At 56.2% G+C, this 21,198-nt stretch overlaps 1 protein-coding gene across 6 annotated transcripts in view; it reads left to right on the forward strand.

Moving 5' to 3' along the window:
* setdb1b (SET domain bifurcated histone lysine methyltransferase 1b) overlaps positions 1-21,198 on the forward strand; it is a 52,340-nt gene that overhangs the window by 8,342 nt on the left and 22,800 nt on the right. For 5 of the 6 annotated variants that reach the window (XM_060820844.1, XM_060820841.1, XM_060820842.1 and 2 more), the window contains exons 6-12: positions 191-460; positions 5,890-6,091; positions 13,018-13,091; positions 14,908-15,095; positions 18,274-18,406; positions 19,369-19,516; positions 20,339-20,509. In XM_060820844.1, the coding sequence (XP_060676827.1) occupies positions 191-460; positions 5,890-6,091; positions 13,018-13,091; positions 14,908-15,095; positions 18,274-18,406; positions 19,369-19,516; positions 20,339-20,509 (1,186 nt within the window). Of the gene's footprint in view, positions 1-190; positions 461-5,889; positions 6,092-13,017; positions 13,092-14,907; positions 15,099-18,273; positions 18,407-19,368; positions 19,517-20,338; positions 20,510-21,198 lie in introns of all 6 variants that reach the window. The other variant, XM_060820839.1, reaches the window with a different exon arrangement.

A 21,198-nucleotide genomic window follows, 5' to 3' on the forward strand; every position in this document is an offset into this window, starting at 1 on the left:
GGCGTTGCCTGCACGCTCCCCCTCTGGCATTGCTCGGGCGCTCCCCCTCTGGCGTTACCCACTCGCTCCCCCGGGTTCTGGCATTGCCCGCACGCTCCCCTGCTCTGGCGTTGCCGGTTTAGATTGCGCACTGAAACTCCCATCGTCAGGAACGATCGCCTGAAACGTCCCCGTCTTTTGGCCGCCCTAGAGACCGAGAAGGGCGGGCAGCCCGGGCTGGCCTTCTCTGTGCCGTCTTCGCCCGCCAGCACCCTGTCGTCCACCTGCAGCACCCACCCGCGCCCGGCTCGCCTGGCTGCCCCACAGCCCCCCGCTGCCAACCCGCCTCAGGCGGCCACCTCAGTCGTGGAAGATGGCGAGGTGGTGAAGGACGGCGACCTCTTCAAGGGCATGCGGATTCTGGGCAAGAAGCGCACCAAAACCTGGCATAAAGGGGTGCTCATTGCCATCGTAACCACGGGTAAGTGGCACATTTTACCAGTCACCTGATTTTTTTTCCCCCCCTTCTCCATTCTGTTGTTGGTGTCCACTATGGTAATTTTTGAGCAAAGGCTCGTTGGCGTCACCAGAATAGCCTTGAAGCGTTCGCCACCCATCGAAGTCCGTGCCATCTATTTGCCTTGGCACCACGTGGCATCGTGACTGCCTTTCCCCTTGACGCCCAGTCACTTCGTGACTTCCTTCCATTACAGGGAGGAGGCGCTGTAAGCCTTAAAACTCACTAAGATCCGATGAAGTGTAGCCCAGGACTTTGTTGGGGGCCTGGGAGGAAATTGCGGGGTCCCTAGCGGAGATGTTTGCATCATTGACAGCCATGGGGGAAGTGACCGAAGATTGGGAGGTGGCTAATGTGCTTTGTTTTTTAAGAGAGGCTACAGGGGAGTGCCTGGGGAACTCCAGACCGGGGAGCCTAACGTCTGCAGTGGGTAAGTTGGCAGAGGAGATTCTGATGAAGATTAGATTAGGTTACCCACAGTGTGGAAACAGGCCCTTCGGCCCAACAAGTCCACACCGACCCTCCGAAGAGTAACCCACCCAGACCCATTTCCCTCTGACTAATGCACCTAACACTACAGGACAATTTAGCATGGCCAATCCACCCTAACCTGCACATCCCTGGGCACTACTGGACAATTTAGCATGGCCAATGCACCCTAACCTGCCCATCTCTGGGCACTATGGGACAATTTAGCATGGCCAATGCACCCTAACCTGCACATCCCTGGGCACTATGGGACAATTTAGCATGGCCAATCCACCCTAACCTGTACATCCCTGGGCACTATGGGACAATTTAGCATGGCTAACCCACCCTAACCTGCACATCCCTGGGGCACTATGGGACAATTTAGCATGGCCAATCCACCCTAACCTGCACATCCCTGGGCACTATGGGACAATTTAGCACGGCCAATCCACCCTAACCTGCACATCCCTGGGCACTATGGGACAATTTAGCATGGCCAACCCACCCTAACCTGCACATCCCTGGGCACTATGGGACAATTTAGCATGGCCAACCCACCCTAACCTGCACATCCCTGGGCACTAGGGGACAATTTAGCATGGCCAATCCACCCTAACCTGCACATCCCTGGGCACTATGGGACAATTTAGCACGGCCAATCCACCCTAACCTGCACATCCCTGGGCACTATGGGACAATTTAGCATGGCCAACCCACCCTAACCTGCACATCCCTGGGCACTATGGGACAATTTAGCATGGCCAACCCACCCTAACCTGCACATCCCTGGGCACTAGGGGACAATTTAGCATGGCCAACCCACCCTAACCTGCACATCCCTGGGCACTAGGGGACAATTTAGCATGGCCAATCCACCCTAACCTGCACATCCCTGGGCACTAGGGGACAATTTAGCATGGCCAATCCACCCTAACCTGCACATCCCTGGGGCACTATGGGACAATTTAGCACGGCCAATCCACCCTAACCTGCACATCCCTGGGCACTATGGGACAATTTAGCATGGCCAATCCACCCTAACCTGCACATCCCTGGGCACTACGGGACAATTTAGCATGGCCAATCCACCCTAACCTGCACATCCCTGGGCACTACGGGACAATTTAGCATGGCCAACCCACCCTAACCTGCACATCCCTGGGCACTATGGGACAAGTTAGCATGGCCAACCCACCCTAACCTGCACATCCCTGGACTGTGGGAGGGAACTGGAGCACCCGGAGCAATCTCACACAGACATGCTGGGAGAAAGGGCGACTGTATAGGGTGTGTACAGAGGCTGGAATCGAACCTGGGACCCTGGTGCTGAGAGGCAGCAGTGCTAATCACTGAGCCACTGTGCTGCCCATAAATCTTGATCCCCTGCCGGGGGGTGGGGGGGTGGTTTTCCCTGATCTGCGTTCGGTCAATAAACACTAGCGTTCGATCCTGTTCTGTAAGATTTCACACTTGGTTCAAACTCGGCTGGGTGCAGGCTCTCCAGTAACAGGTTAAACACTTCTGTATTCCTCAGAAACTACGCTTAAAACAAAGACCCTTTTTGTACCTTTTTTTTTATTTGAGAGACGTAGGGGGCATAATCGTGGAGCACATCCAAACAATGCTAATGAAATGATTTTTATTGACAGCAACTTAGCCCAATGATACTTCCCGGTTGGAACCAGCCTTGTTTTCCCAAACTGAAGCCATTCTTATCTCATGAGCCGAGTTTTAACTCTAAGATCAGTCAAAATGGCCAGTAATGTCTTATCTAGTCTAATTATTTCTAGGCTGCGAAGGAAGCATTGTCTGCTATTCTCTGTTGAGACTGACTGTGTGGTTAGTTCAGCGTTGTAACAGGGTTAAAAACCATTTATGCAGCTTTGAGCAGAATTGTCCATTTGCAGCCTGGAAGCCATTTTGTCATGTTATTTGCACGAGGAAGCCATTTTATCGCTGCATGCAGTGAGTGGTTGCTCCTGACTACAACTCGTCACGTTGGCCTGTATTCTGATCTCAGACCCTCACCGAGACACCGAATCTACCGGCATCTGGGGAGGCGAGGACTCATTTGGGACAATCAGCACGGCTTTGTGCGTGGGAAATCAAGTCTCGTAAACTTTGATTTTAAAACGTTTGAAGGGGTAGCCCAAAGGTAGATGAGGAGCAGCGTCGACATAGACGTCGTCTACTTGGACTTTAGCCCGGCCTACCACATGGTAGATTATTGAGTACGATCAAATCCAGGGAGCGCTCGCCAGTTGGAGACAAAATTGCCTCGAAGGTATAAGATGGAGGGTGGTGGGGGAGCGTTGTTGTTCAGGCTGGAGGCCTGTGACTAGTGGTGTGCCTGAGGGATCGGTGCTGCTCCACTGTTTTTTGGCAGTTTGGATGTGAGCATAGGAGGCGTGGTTAGTAAGTTTACAGATGCCGCTAAAATTGGTTGTTTAGTGGACGGTGAAGAAGGTTCTCGAAGAGTCCAATACTATCGTGGGCTGAGGAGTAGCGGATGGAGTTTAATTTTGATAATTTTGAGGTGCTGGCATTTTGGCTAGTCAAACGAGGGCAGGACCTTTAGAGTTGACAGTGGGGCCCTGGGGAACATTCTAGAACAAAGGGATCTCGGGGCGAAGTGTGTGGAGCTTTATCAGGCTTGTAGCCGACATGTCGAGACTCCCGCTCCTCGGGTGCTGCCTGACCGGCTGTGCTTTTCCAGCACCGCACCCTTCGACGCTGACCTCCAGCGTCTGCAGTCCCTCACTCTCTCTCTCTCTGCAAAAAACTCTAAGGGGGTAGGTTCATAGCTCCTTGAAAGTGGGGTTGCAGGTAGGCAGGATGGTGAAGGAAGCTTTCGTGGGTCAGAGCTCTAGCAGCTGAACACGCTGTTGTGGTGAGGCCACGTTTGCAGGACCTGAGTGCAGTTCTGCTCACCCTAACACAGAAAGGATATTATTTACCTCGAAAGGCTGCAGAGAAAATTTACTAGGATGCTCCGTGGACTGGGAGGCTTGTGTTGGAAGGATAGGCTGGGACTTTTCTCCTGGAGTGGAGGAGACTGTGGGGTGACCTGACCGAGATATATAAAATCACGAGAGGCGTGGATAGTGGACAGCTTTTCAGAGTCGAAAACTGAAGGGCATAGGGTTAAGGTGAGAGGGGAGAGATACAGAAGGGTCCAGAGGGGGGAGTTTTTCTCTCACACAGGATAGTGAGTGTCTGGAACAGTAGAGGTGGAGGCGGGTGCAATTTCAGGAAGCTTTAGGCAGGTACGTGGATGAGTGAAGTGTGGAGGGATATGGGCCGAGGTTAGTTGTAACGGCGTGGACAAGTTGGACCGAAGGGCCTGTTTCCATGCCTTGGACCTCTGCGACTGCCCTTGATCTGGTGTGGCGTCGAGCCTTGTCCTCCATGTTTACTGGGGAAGGAGGCAAAAACCTGACGTTTTCCAGGCCAAAAGCCTGACGTCAATGTGTACGCAAGTAATGCTCGCTTAATCCGGCGCTCGGTCACACTACCTCACGAGCAAAGACCGTCCCCGACGAAAGAAAACCGCTAGACCAATACTGCGAGAGAATTCGCACTAACTCGTTTCACAATCTTGATTGAATGCTTAGAAATGAAACGGAAAGGGGCAGACGTAAAAATAGCAGGTGGAGTAGAGTTTGAATAAATGCGAGGTGTTGCATTTTGCTAAAACAAGCAAGGATTGGGTTTATACTGTTAAAAGTCGGGCCCTGGGGTAGTGTTATCGAACAGAGAGACCTAGAGGTTCAGTGCATAAATCTTCTGAAGTTTGCATCAGGCAGGGTTGGTCAGAAGGTGTTCAGCAAACTTGCCTTCATTGCTCAGACCTTTGAGTACAGGAGTTGGGGACGTCATGTTGGGGTTGTACAGGACATTGGTGAGGCCTCGTCTGGAGGACTGTGTCCAGTTCTGGTCACCCTGTTACGGGAAGGAGATTTTCAAACTGGAGAGGGGTCAGAAGAGATTTACCAGGGTTGGAGGGTTTGAGCTACAGGGAGAGGTTGAATAGTCTGGGGCTGTTTTTTTTCCCTGGAGCGTCGGAGGCTGAGGGGTGACCTGACAGAAGTTTATAAAACCATGAGGGGGCATGGATAGGGTAAATACCCAAGGTCTTTTCCCTGGGGTGGGGGAGTCCAGAACTAGATGGGCATAGGTTTAGGGTGAGAGGGGAAAGGGACCTGAGGGGCGACTTGTTCACACAGAGGGTGGTACGTGTGTGGAATGAGCTGCCAGAGGAAGTGGTGGAGGCTGGTACAATGACAGCATTTAAAAGACATCTGGATGGGGACATGAATAGGAAGGGTTTGGAGGGAGATGGGCCAAATGCTGCCAAATGGAACGTGATCAGGCTGGGATATTTGGGTCGGCATGCATAAGTTGGATTGAAGGGTCTGTTTCCGTGCTGCCCAGCCCTGACTCTAAATGGGGCTGGATTGGGTTGGGCTATCTGGGTGGGCATGGGCAGATTGGGCCGAAGGGTCTGTTTCCCTGCTGCACAGCTCTGACTCTTGGGAGGGTTTGAGTTATAAAGCAAGGCAGGGATGTGGGAGGTTGCGAGGTGACCTTTTTAGAGGTTGGTAAAATAAGGCGGGGGTATAGATCGAGCAAACGGTAGCCGTCTTTTTCCCTCGGACGGGGGATTTGAAGAGCAGGTCCTAAAGGTGAGAGGAGAAAGATTTGAAAAGGGCAGTTACACAAAATAGTTTGTGTGGAATGAGCTTCCAGAGCAAGTGGTGGGTGCTGACACCGTAGCGAAAGACATTTGGGAAGAACGTGAGTGGGGAAGGGCTATGGGGCAGGTGGGAAGGTTGGCATGGACTGACTAGGCCGAAGGCTCTGTGGGCCATGCTCCCTGGTCTGATGGTCTTTTGCACGCTTTGTTTTCAACCTTCGTCCAGGCAACGCGAACAAGTACAAGGTCAAGTTCGACAACAAGGGCAAGAGCCTGCTGTCGGGGAACCACGTCGCCTACGACTACCACCCGGCTGCGGACCGCCTGATGGTGGGGAGCAGGGTGGTCGCCAAGTACAAGGACGGCAACTCGGTGTGGCTGTACGCCGGCATCGTGGCCGAGACTCCCAACAACAAGAACAAGACGCGGTAAGGAAGCCATGCCGGCCGCAATGGCCGAGAGACCGTTTCTTTCCCCCCAAGCTGTGCCGCCGGCACCCTTCCCCCATCTTTTTGGCCGTTGGGTTTCCCGAGCCATGGAAAGGTTTGTGCCTATTCCCCCGCCGGTCTCCCTGGGTGCCAGTTTCGCAGGGCGGTTTAAGAGTCCACCCCCATCGCCGTCGGCCCAGTCACCGAGCGGGGGAACAGCACCCCTCCCTCGGTCCAACCAAGCCGACCGTCATCCCAAACTAAACTCATCCCACCAAGCCTTTCCTGTCCGTGCTCTTATCCAAATGCCATTGCAACCATCACCCCCCCCCCCCCCCCCCCCCCCCCGTCCGCCACTTCCTCTGGCAGCTCATTCCACACATAAACCACCCTCTCTCTTTTTAAACAAAAGCGTTGCTCCCATGTTTTTTTTTGAAAGCGCTCTCCTCTCCCTTAAATGTTATTCCTTCTAGTTTTGAACATCCCCCCCCCCCCCCCCCCCCGGTCCGAGGGAAAGGAACCTTGCTACTCCCCTAATCCGTCATGACTTCGGAAAGCTCCGAGTCATACAACACGGAAACAGACCCAACTCGTCCATACCAATCAACTTTCCCAAATTCAACTAGTCTCGTTTGCCTGCTTTCGGCCCCTGTCCCTCCCAAACCATTCCTATTAATGACCCTGTCCGAGTTTATCTTTTCAGCGTTGTAAACTGTACCCGTATCAACCGTGTCCTCCACCATGTGGCTCACCCCCTAACTTGACCAGGGTGTTGCCAGGACTGAAGGGTTTGAGTTATAAGGGGAGGTCTGGGACTATTTTATTCCCCCTGGAGCGTAGGAGGTTGAGGGGTGACCTTAGGGAGTGGCACAGATAAGGGGGTGTCTTTTCCCGAAGGGTAGAGTTCAAAGCAAGGGGTCAGAGGTTGAAAGCGAGGCAAGCAAGATTCAAAATGTACCGAGGGGCAACTTGAATCCAGGTAAGGAAGGCAGAATTCCCTCTACCTTTTTCTATCTTCTAGAAATGTTGAGTGTCTTTTGGAATTCCCATCCACTAAATTGTCCTGCAGTGTCCCAGGATGTGCAGGTGAGGGTGGATTGGCCGTGCTAAATTGTCCCGTAGTGCCCAGGGATGTGCAGGTTAGGGTGGATTGGCCATGCTAAATTGTTCTGTAGTGCCCAGGGATGTGCAGGTGAGGGTGGAATGGCCATGCTAAATTGTCCCAGGGTGGATTGGCCATGCTAAATTGCCCCGTAGTGCCCAGGGCTGTGCAGGTTAGGGTGGATTGGCCATGCTAAATTGTCCCAGGGTGGATAGGCCGTGTGAATTGCAGGGATAATTGCAGGGAGATGGGTCTGAAAGGGGGGGGGGGCGATGCTCTTTGGAGTGTCAGCATGGACCCGATGGGCCGAATGGCCTGCTTGCACATGGTCTGGATCCTAGTCGTCAAATCAACCAACTCGGTGGGTCTGGAGTCACGTGTAGGCCGGTCCACTTCCTGACAGGGCACTTGTGAACTAGATGGCCATCCTGAGGGCTGTTAATTCCTGATTGAATTCCGATCCCGTGGTGGGATCCGAACCTGGGTCCCCAGAAGCTGAGCTGGGTTTCTGGATTATCAGTGCACTGATAATACCACCGGGCCATTTCCATCTGCTGGGTTTTCGGTGGAGCGAGTGGTCGCCACAACGTGCAGAGAGGGGAGATCGCTGGGCCGAGCAGTGACTGAACCGTTTATAGAGGCAAGGTGGGGGGGGGGAAGTGACCGAGGGGGCCCGATCAGGGAGGATATAGATTGAGGAGGGTCTTTGTGGGGGAGTTGCAGAAAAGAGACGCTGGTGTGGAAGGCAGCGCTGTTGGATCGGAGAAATTTTAGTGGACGTGGGTAATCCCTCGGAAGACGCAGCCTGTGTGAAGGTGGGAGACTGTGGGTCATGCCTGACACCGGGAAGGGGAGAGTCCTGAGGTGGGCTGAGTGGAAAGCGGGCACGGCCAGGTGAACTATTGAGGGTGAGGCTGCGCCGACGCACAGATAAAGATCCCGCACTCAGCTCCCAAACAGGACCAAAACCTCCACTCCAGTTCCAAGACTGTCATCGACTACCAGGTGGTCGGGGGGTGGGGAGCGGTGGCTGGGTGGGGTTTGCACCGATTCCTCCTTCAACCCAGCTCAAGAGGCTGGGATTGAAGGAGCACCGAGATCCTGGTGGTGGTGGTGGTGTGGAGGCCAGAGGAGGTGAGGGGCAGAGTCTGAGGGGACACAGTGGGCTCGCTCTTGGGTTAAGTCTCACGAGTGTGAGCGAGCTTTGTAACACTAGAGTGCAGCAGCAGCCTGTACACTGCCGCTCCAGGGTTCGGTGGTGAGAACACAGCAGTGTATTGAGCTCTGGGACTGGGCTCCGATGTGTACTGTCAGCAGCGTAGTCTGAACACGCGACACCTCCGAACAAAGAGGGAGTCTGATATTAAGGCAGAAATGTGGGAGAATTCCTGTCACCCTTAATCTTGGGGATTGTCTTCCTTGAGCAGAGGGTTTATCCAGGGGGAGTGGGTGGATTTGAGCAGGGGATTGGAAAACTGGCAGATCGACCCTGTCTGTGGAATAGCGGGCTCTCAGGGTTGAGTTGCTGCTGCCGTGTTCCTTTGTGACGGGTGTGCCATACGCTGGTGAGCTTGTGGCTACTAACAGGATGTAGCCCATGCAGCGAGACCAACTTGCATTTCTCTAGCGCCTTCTGCCCCCCGCCCCGAGCCTACACGCCGTCTTGCCCCTGCGCTTCCCAAAGCCAAAGAAGGTGTTCAAAGTCCGTGGCCGCTTCTGTCAAAATCGGAGTGGCGACTGGACAGGAAACATGTTTGTTCACAACATTTGACTGTGCGCTCATTCCTCATGAAGGGCTTATGCCCAAAACGTCGATTTCCCCCTGCTCCTCGGATGCTGCCTGACCTGCTGCGCTTTTCCAGCACCTGATCTCCAGTGTCTGCAGTCCTCACGTTTTTCTCGTTGCTGAGTATAGGCATAAGATCATGATGTTGGGGTTGTGCAGGACATTGGTGATGCCTCGTCTGGAGAACTGTGTCCAGTTCTGGTCGCCCTGTTTACAGGAAGGAGAGGGGTCAGGACAGATTTACCCGGATGTTACTGGGGATGGAGTGTTTGAGATCTAAAAATTGACTGGGACTTCATTTTTTCACTGGAGCGTAGGAGGTTGAGGGGTGATCTTATAAATTGTGAGGAGCATCGATAAGGTGAATAAGCAAGGGCATTTTCCCTGGGGCAGGGGTGTCCTAAAATAGGAGGCATATTTTTAAGATTTTTTTTAAAAAAGGCAACTATTTTATGCAGGAGGGTGGCGCGTGTGTGGAATCAATTTGCCGAAGTCATAACGATTGAAAGACATTTGGATCAGTACGTGAACAGGAAATGGGATAATGATCAGCACAGACTGGCTGGTCCGAAGGCTGCGTTTGCTGTGCTGTGTGACTAGGGCAAGCACCTCTCCCAGCGTCTCCCCTCGAGAATGTGAGGTGTGATCTTCCCAGGCTCGGTTCTCCGGCCTGCTCTCTCCCACCCTGGCGATTCGATGGGGCGGTGCCGCAATCATCCAGCGACCGTGGTGTTGGACCCACCAGCGCGGGAGACCCGCTGTGGGGGCGTTGACAGATTGAAACTGGCCCCCGGGAGGATTTAGAAGAATCGGGACAGTGTGGAAACAGGCCCTTCGGCCCAACTGGTCCCTCCGAAGAGTATCCCACCCACACCCATTTCCCAGACCGCTCACTCTACATTTACCCCTGATTAATGTACTGAACCTGTACATCCCTGGGCACTACAGGACAATTTAGCATGGCCAATCCAACCTAACCTGCACATCCCTGGGCACTATGGGACAATTTAGCATGGCCAATCCACCCCAACCTGCACATCCCTGGGCACTATGGGTCAATTTAGCACGGCCAACCCATCCTAACCTGTACATCTTTGGACTGTGGGAGGAAACCGGAGCACCCGGAGGAAGCGCACACAGACAGTGGGCGAATGAGCAACAGACAGTCACCCGAAGCGGCGGGTCAAACCCAGGTCCCTGGCACCATGAAGCACTGGCGCTAACCACTGAGCCATCGTGCTGCCCACTAGGGGTATTGCCCGACTTTGCCAGCAGCCGCCGTGTCGAGCTGGCTGCATTAGCCACGTAATCGAGTGGTCCGACTCGATAGTTTATTTTTCTCCCTCTGCCAGTCCCTCGGCGTGCCTTGTTTATATCTCGGCTCCAGCAGTTGGCACTCTGTTACAAAGTGGCTTATTGTTTGAGAAGAGAAAGTGGAGGCAGCTGGGGACCTGCTGGGACCTGTCGCCAAGGGAGACTCCCCGTGATCTGTGTTGCTCTCTGCCTGCTAATGAGCCTAGGCCCAGGAGCATCGCAGTGCGTTCTCCGCTCCACTGGCAATGCCGTCGAGCAGCCCCCTTGGTTGGGCCTGGTGCCTTTCTCTTCTGCCACCACTTGTGGTGTGGGTTCTTCAGACACTTGCTCCCCTGGCCCATGACCCACCCCCCATGTTTTGAGTTTGAGTGGTGAGGGAGGGTTGAGGAATAACCCTTTCCCCGCGCCCTTCCAGAAATGCCGCCACCTTTGCCGCCTTCATCTCTGGGCCCTTGCGCTGGTGTCATCAGCCCCACTGTCCTGCCTTGCGCCGCTGCCTCACGGGCCCCGGGTTCGATTCTAGCCTCAGGGCGACTGTGGAGTTTGCGTGTCCTCTCCCTGTGTCTGTGTGGGTTTCCTCCAAGTGCTCAGCTTTCCGCCCACAGTCCCCAAGACGTGCAGGTTACCGTGGATTAGCCATGCTAAATTGTCCCGTAGTGCCCAGGGATGTGCAGGTTAGGGTGGATTGGCCATGCTAAATTGTCCCATAGTGCCTAGGGATGTGCAGGTTAGGGTGGATTGGCCATGCTAAATTGTCCCATAGTGCCTAGGGATGTGCAGGTTAGGGTGGATTGGCCATGCTAAATTGTCCCATAGTGCCCAGGGATGTGCAGGTTAGGGTGGATTGGCCATGCTAAATTGTCCCATGGTGCCCTGGGATGTGCAGGTTAGGGTGGATAGGCCGTGCTAAATTGTCCCATGGTGCCCTGGGATGTGCAGGTTGGGGTGGGTTGGCCATGCTAAATTGTCCCATAGTACCCAGGGGTGTGCAGGTTAGGTGAGTTACGTGTGGGAAATGCAGGGTTCCAGGGAGAGGGCAGGGGTGTGGTTCGGGGAGGAGGGGGGAACATTCTTCAGAGAGTCAGTGTGGACTCGATGGGCTGAATTGCCTGCTTCAACATGGTAGGGATACTGTGGGCTGTCATGTTGCAACTGTACAGCACGTTGTTTCAGCCACTTTTGGAATATTGTTTTCAATTCTCATCTCCCTGCTCAAGGGAGGATGTTGTGAAACTTGTAAATCTCTTCTGAACTCTGTCAAGAATGTTGGAGGGCTTGAGGATGGGACTAATTCCCCAGGAGTGTCAGAGGCTGAGGGGTGTCCTTCTATAGAGGTTTATGAACTTAATGAGGGGACATGGATAGGGTGAACAGGCATGGTTCTTTCCCAGGGTGGGCCGAGTCCAGAACTCGAGGGGAAAGGGACCCGAGGGGTGACTTTTTCACACAGAGGGTGGTGCGTGTGTGGAACGAGCTGCCAGAGGAAGTGGTGGGGGCTGGTACAATGACAGCATTTAAAAGGTGGATGGGGACATGGATAGGAAGGGTTTGGAGGGAGATGGGCCAAGTGCTGGCAAATGGGCCTGGATGAGGTTAGGATATCTGGTTCGGCATGGACTGGTCGGGCCGAAGGGTCTGTTTGCATTGCAAGGACTCATCAGGTCGACTGATCTTTCGTCGCCGGCTCAAATCCCTGACGGGGCACTCTGTCAGGTATCCCTGCACGACACGGGGGGTGGGGCTCGCAGACACGACTGGTTCAAGATGGCGGCTTGCTTGCACCTTCTGAACGGTGGCGGGGGGGGCATGAAGTTCCAAGCTGGTCCGAAATGCCCGCTAGATAACAGCAAAGTTGCATCCTGTGGACTGAGACTGCGGGCACGAGATGGTGGGCACTTGACCTCTGTTTGGAAAAAAGAGGGCAAATGGACAAATTGCTCGGGGTCGGGTTTGAGGGGGTGACCTGGCACTTCCCCACAGGCGCAGCCACTTCCGAATATCTGGGGCCAGTATTCCCGTAGTCTCCAGACTCGCCACGGGCGCTTGGTCACCTTTCGTTGTCTGTCTGTCTCTCGGTCTGGTCGCTCTCGGTTTGTCCCTCGAACAAAACTCTTCCCCCCCCCCCCCCCCCCCCCTTGGTTTGGAGAAGGGGTGAAGACACTGCGGTGTCCCCCTTACTCTCCCATATTTCAGTCCGAAAGCTCACATCGCTCTTAGAGACTCCTAACAGGTCCACACTGACCCTCTGAAGAGTATCCCCCCAGATCCTCCATTTACCTCTGACTAATGCACTTAACCTACACGTCGGTGGAACACAATTACGCAATTTAGCATGGCCAATCCACCCTAACCTGTACATCCCTGGGGCACTATGGGACAATTTAGCGGGGACAATTTAGCGTGGCCAATCCACCCTAACCTGCACATCCCTGGGCACTACGGGACAATTTAGCATGGCCAATCCACCCTAACCTGCACATCCCTGGGCACTACGGGACAATTTAGCATGGCCAGTCCACCCTAACCTGAGCTTATTTGGACTGTGGGAGGGAACCGGAGCACCCGGAGGAAACCCACGCAGAAACGGCGGGAATGTGCAAACCCCACACAGACGGTCGCTCGAGGGTGGAATTGAACCTGAGCCCCTGGCGCTGTGAGGCACTGGGGCTAACCACTGAGCCACTGTGCCGCCCTATCACTGTCTTGTCTTCTCCTTCCTCCCAGGTTCCTCATTTTCTTCGATGACGGCTACGCCTCCTACGTCAACCTGTCGGAGCTGTATCCCATCTGCAGGCCGCGTGAGTGCTGGGGGGAGGGGGAGGGGGAGAGAGGGAGGGGGAGGTACTGGCCGGCTGCTGGTGCAGGGGCGGTGGGACTCTGGCTAGGACAGCGAGGGCGGTGCTGGATGGAAAGGCGACCATGTGAGGGCAGATCGAGGAACTGGCCAACAAGGCAGGCGGCCAGTGGGGCTCACTGGGCTTTATAAACCATCGAGTCCCTGCAGGGTGGGAGCAGGCCGTTCGGCCCCTCAGATCTACACCTGCCCTCCGAAGAGCACCCTACGCTGTAGCCTTGCAGTTTCCCCTTACTTAACCTGCACATCCCTGGGCACTGCCTGACAATTTAGCATGGCCTATGCACCTTTTGGAGTGTGGGAAGATTTCGGACCACCTAGAGGTGGTCCCCCGCACGCACAGTGGGGGGGGTGGGGAGATTGTGGAGTTTGCCCCCAGTCACCCCGAGGCTGGAATCGAACCCGGGTCCCTGGCGGCGTGAGGCCGCGTTGCTAACCACTGAGCCACCGTGCCACCCGCTCAATAAAACGCGAAAGCAAAGCCCTTCTGGTTCGTCGGCTGTTGTTTTGAGCGGAGTTACGTGCCTGGTTCTGGGGCCGCAGGTTATCGGGTAGGGCGTGAAATCTGTGCAGGGGGAGCACAGGGGCGAAACACGCGAGCAGTGATAGGGCCGAGGTGGGGTGCTGAGATCAGAGACGTTGCCCGACAGGAGCAGCGATCGAGGGGTTTGACCTGATGGAGGGAGGAATGTGCCAGTGGCACTTGGACTCAGGGCAATGGGCCCAAGAGTCAGAAGCGATGTTTTGGTAAAACCTTTTATTCGCTCCAGCACTATGTGGTTAGGCTCCAGAAAGTGTCACCTCTTTCATTCAGATCACAGCTGATCCACCCTCGTCCCTCACGCCCTCTCCCCCTCCATTCCCCGACAGACGGAGAGTCTCACCTTACACAGGCACACGAGGACTCTGCCCCCCCCCCCACAAGGAGATTCCCACTCCCCTGAGAGACGCAATTCCCCCTCCCCTCAGTCTGAAATTGGCACCCCTTTATTCTGAGAGTCTACCCTCTGGTCAGAGACTCTCCCTCGAGGGGGAACACTCCCTCAGCACTGACCCTGAAGAATCCTCAATGACATCGCCCTCTCATTGCTCTGAACCCCAGGGAGTAGAGTCCCAGCCTGTTTTAACCTTTGCCCCTCCATCCCAGGGACCATCTCAGGGACCATCCCAGTGAACCTTCCCTGAACTGCCTCCAGTGAAATGTTCTCTCTCCTTAAATAAAGGGAACTAAAACTACCCACGGGTACCTCAGATGTGGTCTCTCCAGCCCCTTGTCAAGTTACAAGAGACTTCCCGAGTCTTGTACTTTAACTCCGTTGAACTAAGGGCTGACGTTCCATGCCCCTGTGTGCCGTGGTTTGTGGTTCATGGAGAAATCTCTTGCTCCCACCGCCAGTCCCCTTGAGCCGCGTCTTGTCGCTGTCTGAATAACGCTCCACGCTTTTTGTTCTGAAATGAATGACTTCACACTGGAAAAGTCGGGCCTGTTCTCCTTGGAGAAGAGGCAGCTTGGGAGGAGACTCGCGAGAGGTTTCTGAGATCGTGAGCGGGCCACACAAGGGTGAAAGCGTTCCCGCTGACAGCTGCCTGGGTAGACGGACTCCTGGTAACGGCTGACATCTTCTTTGTTTTTTGCTCTCTTTCTTTCTTTCTCTCTCTCTCTTCCCGCCACCCTCGCGCTCTTGTTCTCGCTCGCGCTGCCTCTCGCTCTCTCCGCTCCCTCTTGCCCGCTCTTCCCGCTCTCTCCCTCCTTGGCGAAGTGGCCAAAACCTGGGAGGATATCGAGGACGTCTCCTGCCGGGATTTTATCGAGGAGTACATCACGGCCTACCCCAACAGGCCCATGGTGCTCCTAAAGAACGGCCAGCAGATCAAAACCGAGTGGGAGGGCACCTGGTGGAAGTCTCGGGTCGAGGAGGTGGACGGTAGCCTGGTGAAAATTCTCTTTCTGGTAAGCTGCTTTCACTCGGTGGCTGGTGGAAAGGGATCCTACTTGTGGCTTTTCCTCATGGGAACTGGCCCTTTTGGCCCGACCCAGTCCCACTCGCCAGCACCCGGCCCATCTCCCTCCAAACCTTTCCTATCCATGTCCCCATCCACATGCCTTTCAAATGCTGTCATTGTACCAGCCCCCACCACTTCCTCTGGCAGCTCATTCCATACACGCGCCCCCCCCTCTGTGTGAAAACGTTCCCCCTCGGGTCATAGAGATGTACGTCAAGGAAACAGACCCTTCCATTCATCTTATCCATGCTGACGAGATGTCCTAAATTAGTCTGGTCCCATTTGCCAGCACTGGGCCCATCTCCCTCCAAACCCTTCCTATCCATGTCCCCATCCACATGCCTTTCAAATGCTGTCATTGTACCAACCCCCACCACTTCCTCTGGCAGCTCGTCCCAGAGAAAAGTTGCCCCTCTGGTCCCTTTTTAAATCTTTTCCCCTCTCGCCTTAAACCTATGCCCCTCTAGTTCTGGACTCCCCCACCCCAGGGAAAAGACCTTGTCTATTTACCCTCTCCATGCCCCCCCCCCCCCATGATTTTATAAACCTCTCTAAGGTCACCCCCTCTGACGCTCCAGGGAAAACAGCCCCAGCCGGTTCAGCCTCTCCCCTGTCGCTCCGACCGCCCTTGTAAAACTTGTCTATACCCTCACAAGTTTAACAGCAAGTTGCCCGACAGCAGGGTCACCAGTGTGCAGTACAACGTCGACACTCTCGTACGCTGAGCGCTCTGCCTGATGTAGGCAAGCGTGCCGGACACCTTCCTTCCTTCCTTCCTTCCTTCCCCGCCCTGTCATCCTCTTTGAAGAAATGATGAGACTGCAGCCCTGGGTCTCTCTCTGTTCAGGCAACACTCCCCAGGGGCCCTACCATTTGAGTGTGCCAGTCCCACCCTGGCTTCCCGTTTTATGTAAACTCCTTTGACCCATCTGACCAAGGTCCCGTTGTGCTGCCCATACACGCTGAGGGTGGGCACTCTGCCCCACCATTGGTCTGAGCGGCGAGAGGTTGGGCTGAGATCTTCAGTCCATCTCCCCTGGTCGGGTAGGCTGACAGCTAACGATTTGTCAATCGCCGACTTAAGGGGGTGGGGAAGAGGTTGCAGCTTGACCTTTCCCTAGGGCAAGGGGGTGGGCTGTGGTATTTTTGAATGTGCCCCTGTGATGTAGGCGTTCCGGTCAGCAAGGAGCTGCGTGACAACGATTGGCGGTTTTCAGGCGTGTCTAACTCGTGCGTCATGCACCGAGTGGTGTGTGGCTGCAGGATCCGAAACGCGACCCCTCCAACCGGGAGGGCCCGTGCACAGACTGACACGCTAACCTTGAGACTTGGACAGGAGGAGGCCTTTTCAGCCCCTCGGGGCCAGCACCCCTGCTGTTCCGTGGGTGATCCGACTCCCACGTGGCAACCCTCTCGGACCTTAAACTTGCCGTTTGACTGCAGATGAGTATTCCGAACGTCTGCTCTGCCACCCCCACCGAGCTTTGTGTGAGGGGGCATTTGCACTCCTTGAAATCCGGCCCCTTCGGTTTCAAGACTCTGCCTCCTTCCCAGAAAAACTGGTCTTCCCTGCATGCGCTCTCTCTCCAGGACCGGGATTAGATGAGATTCCTTACCGTGTGGAAACAGGCCCTTCGGCCCAACGAGTCCACACCGACCCTCCGAAGAACGACCCACCCTGACCCATCCCCCTATCTTTATGCTTACACCTGACTAATGCGTTTAACACTCTCTGGGCAGTTTAGCATGGCCAATTCACCTGACCCCCCCGACATCGTTTGGGTTGTGGGAGGAAACCCACGCAGATATGGGGGTGGGGGGAGAATGTGCCAACTCCATACAGACAGTCACCCGAGGCTGGGATTGAACCCAGGTCCCTGTCACTGTGAGGCAGCAATGCTAACTACTGGGCCACTGTGCTGTATGAAGTCGCCAATAATCCAGAGCCCGCCTTAGACAAATCCTGACACGGTCTCCAATGCTCACGTCCTGGGAAAGAATATTCAATTTTTTTTGTATTAAAATTCCCATGTCTTTTTTTTTCTTGTTTTAAGACAAGGAAGCATTGCACTGTGTGGGAGGGAGTGGGCGCTGAGGGAGGGCGGGCGCTGTAGGAGGGCGGGCGCTGTAGGAGGGCCGGTGCTGAGGGAGCGGGCGCTGTAGGAGGGCCGGTGCTGAGGGAGCGGGCGCTGTAGGAGGGTCGGTGCTGAGGGAGCGGGCGCTGTAGGAGGGTCGGTGCTGAGGGAGCGGGCGCTGTAGGAGGGTCGGTGCTGAGGGAGCGGGCGCTGTAGGAGGGTCGGTGCTGAGGGAGCGGGCGCTGTAGGAGGGTCGGTGCTGAGGGAGCGGGCGCTGTAGGAGGGTCGGTGCTGAGGGAGCGGGCGCTGTAGGAGGGTCGGTGCTGAGGGAGCGGGCACTGTGGGACGGTCGGAGCTGAGGGAGCGGGTGCTGTGGGAGGGTCGGCACTGTGGGAGTGACAGCACTGAGGGTCGGCGCTGAAGGAGCGGGCGCTGTGGGAGGGTCGGCGCCGAGGGAGCGGGCGCTGTCGGAGGGTTGGCGCTGAGGGAGCGGGCGCTGTGGGACGGTCAGAGTTGAGGGAGCAGACGCTGTGGGAGGGTCGGCGCTGAAGGAGCGGGTGCTGTTGGAGGGTCAGCACTGAGAGTCGGCGCTGTGGGAGGGTCGGCGCCAAGGGAGCGGGCGCTGTGGGAGGGTCGGCGCTGAGGGAGCACCCCTGTTTGAGGATGTAATTTTATTAATTTATTGTGGGATTCGGTGTCGCTGCATTGATAGCCCGTCCCTAGTTGCCCCTTGAGAAGGTGGTGCTGAGGTGCCATCTTGAACCACTCGCTGTGGGTTGACCCATAATGCCGGTGGGGAGGGAATTCTGGGGGGGGATGGTGCTGCCTGAGGAGGTTGGGTGAATCTCTGCGGTGCATCTTGTAGATGGGACACTCTGTTGCTGCTGCGTGCTGGTGATGGAGGGATTCTGTGGCGTTCAGCACCCATAGTGCCCTCTGCTCCCTTAGCCTCCCTCGCGGCAGTCCCGCCAATCCCAGGGAGCAGTTGTCTGTGGGACGAGTGTGTGTGTGTGTTTTTTTTTTTTGTTCTGTTTCTTCTCCCTTTCACTGAAGGACGACAAACGCTGCGAGTGGATTTACCGTGGCTCTACCCGCCTGGAGCCCATGTTCAACCTGAAGATGACCACCGCCTTCCGCCAGGGTGGTCAGAGCGGGCAACAGCGGACCCGGCCCAACGTCGGTGAGTGTGGGCAGCTCTGCCCGTTGCTGACCATCACGGGGTGGTACCTGCCATTACCCCAGCACTGCGCCCACTCCTCCAGAATGTCCCCAGTTGCTTCACTGTCACCAGGGTGCACTCATAACATGGGAGCTGTGATAGCCATTTTGTGCACAACAAGATCCCATAGCCAGTTCGGTTTTCTCTTTGCCCTGTTTTTGCGTAAGTCCATGTCGATGCGGATAAATATTAGCCCCAGGCCATCACTGGGAGCGACCCCTCCCTGACCTGCTTTTACGGCCACCCTACTCAAGGGAGTGGGCGCTGTGGGAGGGTCGGGGCTGTGGGAGCGGCCGCCGTCGCAGGGTCGGCGCTGTGGGAGGGTCGGCCGCTGAGGGAGCAGGCGCTGTGGGAGGGTCGGCGCTGAGGGAGGGGGCGCTGAGGGAGCAGGCGCTGTGGGAGGGTCGGCGCTGAGGGAGCAGGCGCTGTGGGAGGGTCGGCGCTGAGGGAGCGGGGGCTGTGGGAGGGTCAGCGCTGAGGGAGCGGGCGCTGTGGGAGGGTCAGTGCTGAGGGAGAGGGCGCTGTGGGAGGGTCAGTGCTGAGGGAGCGGGCTTGCTGTCTAGTGTGGCAGGTCTCCTTGGCATGGTGTGCTCTCAGCACCAACCCTCTGGTAGTGCAGCACTCCCTCAGCACTGACCCTGCAGCAGCACAGCAGCCCCTCACTGGGGAGTCGGTGCCTGTACCCCGTGTGTGGGATTCGAACCTGGTTGGTGTGTGCACAGTGCTGCCCCACAGTTGGCTCCTGATACTGGGTGCGGCCTGAGCGATGTGAGGGGCTGGAGCATGAAACAGGTTAACTTTTGTTGAGTTGGCGTTGGTGTTGATTCTCTCTCTCTGTCTCTCTCTCTGTCTCTCTCTCTGTCTCTCTCTCTGTCTCTCTGTCTCTCTCTCTGTCTCTGTCTCTGTCTCTGTCTGTTGACCAGGTGCGGTTCGGACCAAGGGGCCGGTGGTGCAGTACACACAGGACCTGACTGTGAACACCACCCAGAGCCCTCCGCTCTCACGTCCCTCCAATCCGCAGCAGTCTCTCCCCCTGCCTCAGCAGCCCCAGTCTCCCGTCGACAAGACCGAGTAAGTTCCAGACAGAACGCAGCAACAGTCTTGCTGCGGTTTTCACCCAGCTCGGGAAATGGGCTCCGGAACGGGAATGCTGCAGCTTTGAGCGGAGAGGGCTGATTGTTGGGTGCAGGGTGGTGCAGGAGCAGCAGTTCGCTCTCAATCTCCAGCTCCTGAGTCCATTCGGACCGCACACCATTTGTTAAACTATCCTGACTGTGCTGCCCACCCGTTGGGCTGACAGTTTGCCTCCTTCCCACCTTGTTTCGGCGTGTGTGTGTGCGTTTCTCACAGCGTGTCCACACGCATTGAGCTACTCCCCACAAGGACGAGACGTCAGAGCCTTGCCATGGGTTGGAATTTGCTGGAAATGCGTTGCTGGAAAAGCGCAGCAGGTCCGGCCGCATCCAAGGAACAGGAGCTTCGACGTTTCGGGCATAAGCCCTGCTTCAGAAATGGCCTTATGCCCGAAACGTCGAATCTCCTGCTCCTCGGATGCGGCCGGACCTGCTGCGCTTTTCCAGCAACACATTTTCAGCTCTGATCCCCCCAGCATGGTTTGAATTTCACCGGTTGACTCGGCTGCCGTACGGACTCCGATCTGGGCTGGGGTGGGGGGCGGGAGAGGAACCGTCCAAGTAGGCAGCTCAGCAAGTTACCCGCCAATAGGCAGCTGCAGAGTTGTCCGCCATTTTACTATATTCTTAACCGCTTCAGGGAGTGTAATCTATGGTCAAACGCGATCACAGGGAGCGATGGGGTCCTCCGGCCTTGCAGCACTCACTTGTTTTTCTCTGTCTCTCCCTCCCCCCCCCTCTCCCCTCCCCCGTGCTGTAGTGCAGGGAGCTTGGCGCTCTCCCGGAAGCAGGTGGCGAAGAAGAGCACCGCGTTTCGGCCCTCGCCCCTGCCCACCCGAGCGACCGAGTCCGCCCCCTCTGCCTCAGACGTCCCGGCAGCGGGTGAGGCCCCACCCGCAGGCAAGCCAGCCCCGGGGCCCCAGCAGTACAGGTGGGTGACCTTTGGTAAAGCCTCCGAGCGGCGCGGGGTGGGCGCTCAGTCCGTCCAGGATAGCTTCACGGGGTAAACCTGCATTCACCGTGCGCCTTGCCCATCCCGACACTGGTCGTGGCAGCGCCCGCACGTGTGGGAGCTGTGACCCTAAGCCAGAGGACCGGGAAGGGGGGGTTAGAATCAAAAACTGGGTCTGCCCCTACACCCCCTCCCTCTCTTGGTCACCCCCTAATGCCCTTTCCCTCTCTCTGGGTCACCCTCTACAGCCCCTCCCTCTCCTGGTCACCCTCAGCCCCCTCCTTATCTCTCTGGCCCCCCTCCCCCTCGCTGGGTCACCCACTACGCCCCCTCCCCCTCGCTGGGTCACCCACTATGCCCCCTCCCCCTCCCTGGGTCACCCACTACGCCCCCTCCCTCTCCCAGTCACCCTCCGCCCCCCTCCTTATCTCTGTGTCACCTCCTCTGGCCCCTCCCTATCACTGCACCCCTCGATGAGTAGCCATGTTGGGTTTGCCCTGATTGCCATTGCCGTGCCTTCGGCCTCCTGGGGAGCTAACGGTTGTGGCTCGGCCGTCGTTCCCACTTCCCGAACTCTCCATCCGTCCGTCTCTCTCTCTCTCTCCCCCTCCCGAAGGGGCCGGTGAGACGCGCCCTCTCTCTGTGTTTTGGTTACGGTTCCACCGTTA

Source organism: Hemiscyllium ocellatum, chromosome 50 (assembly GCF_020745735.1).
Source record: "Hemiscyllium ocellatum isolate sHemOce1 chromosome 50, sHemOce1.pat.X.cur, whole genome shotgun sequence".
Taxonomy (NCBI): Eukaryota; Metazoa; Chordata; class Chondrichthyes; order Orectolobiformes; family Hemiscylliidae; genus Hemiscyllium; species Hemiscyllium ocellatum.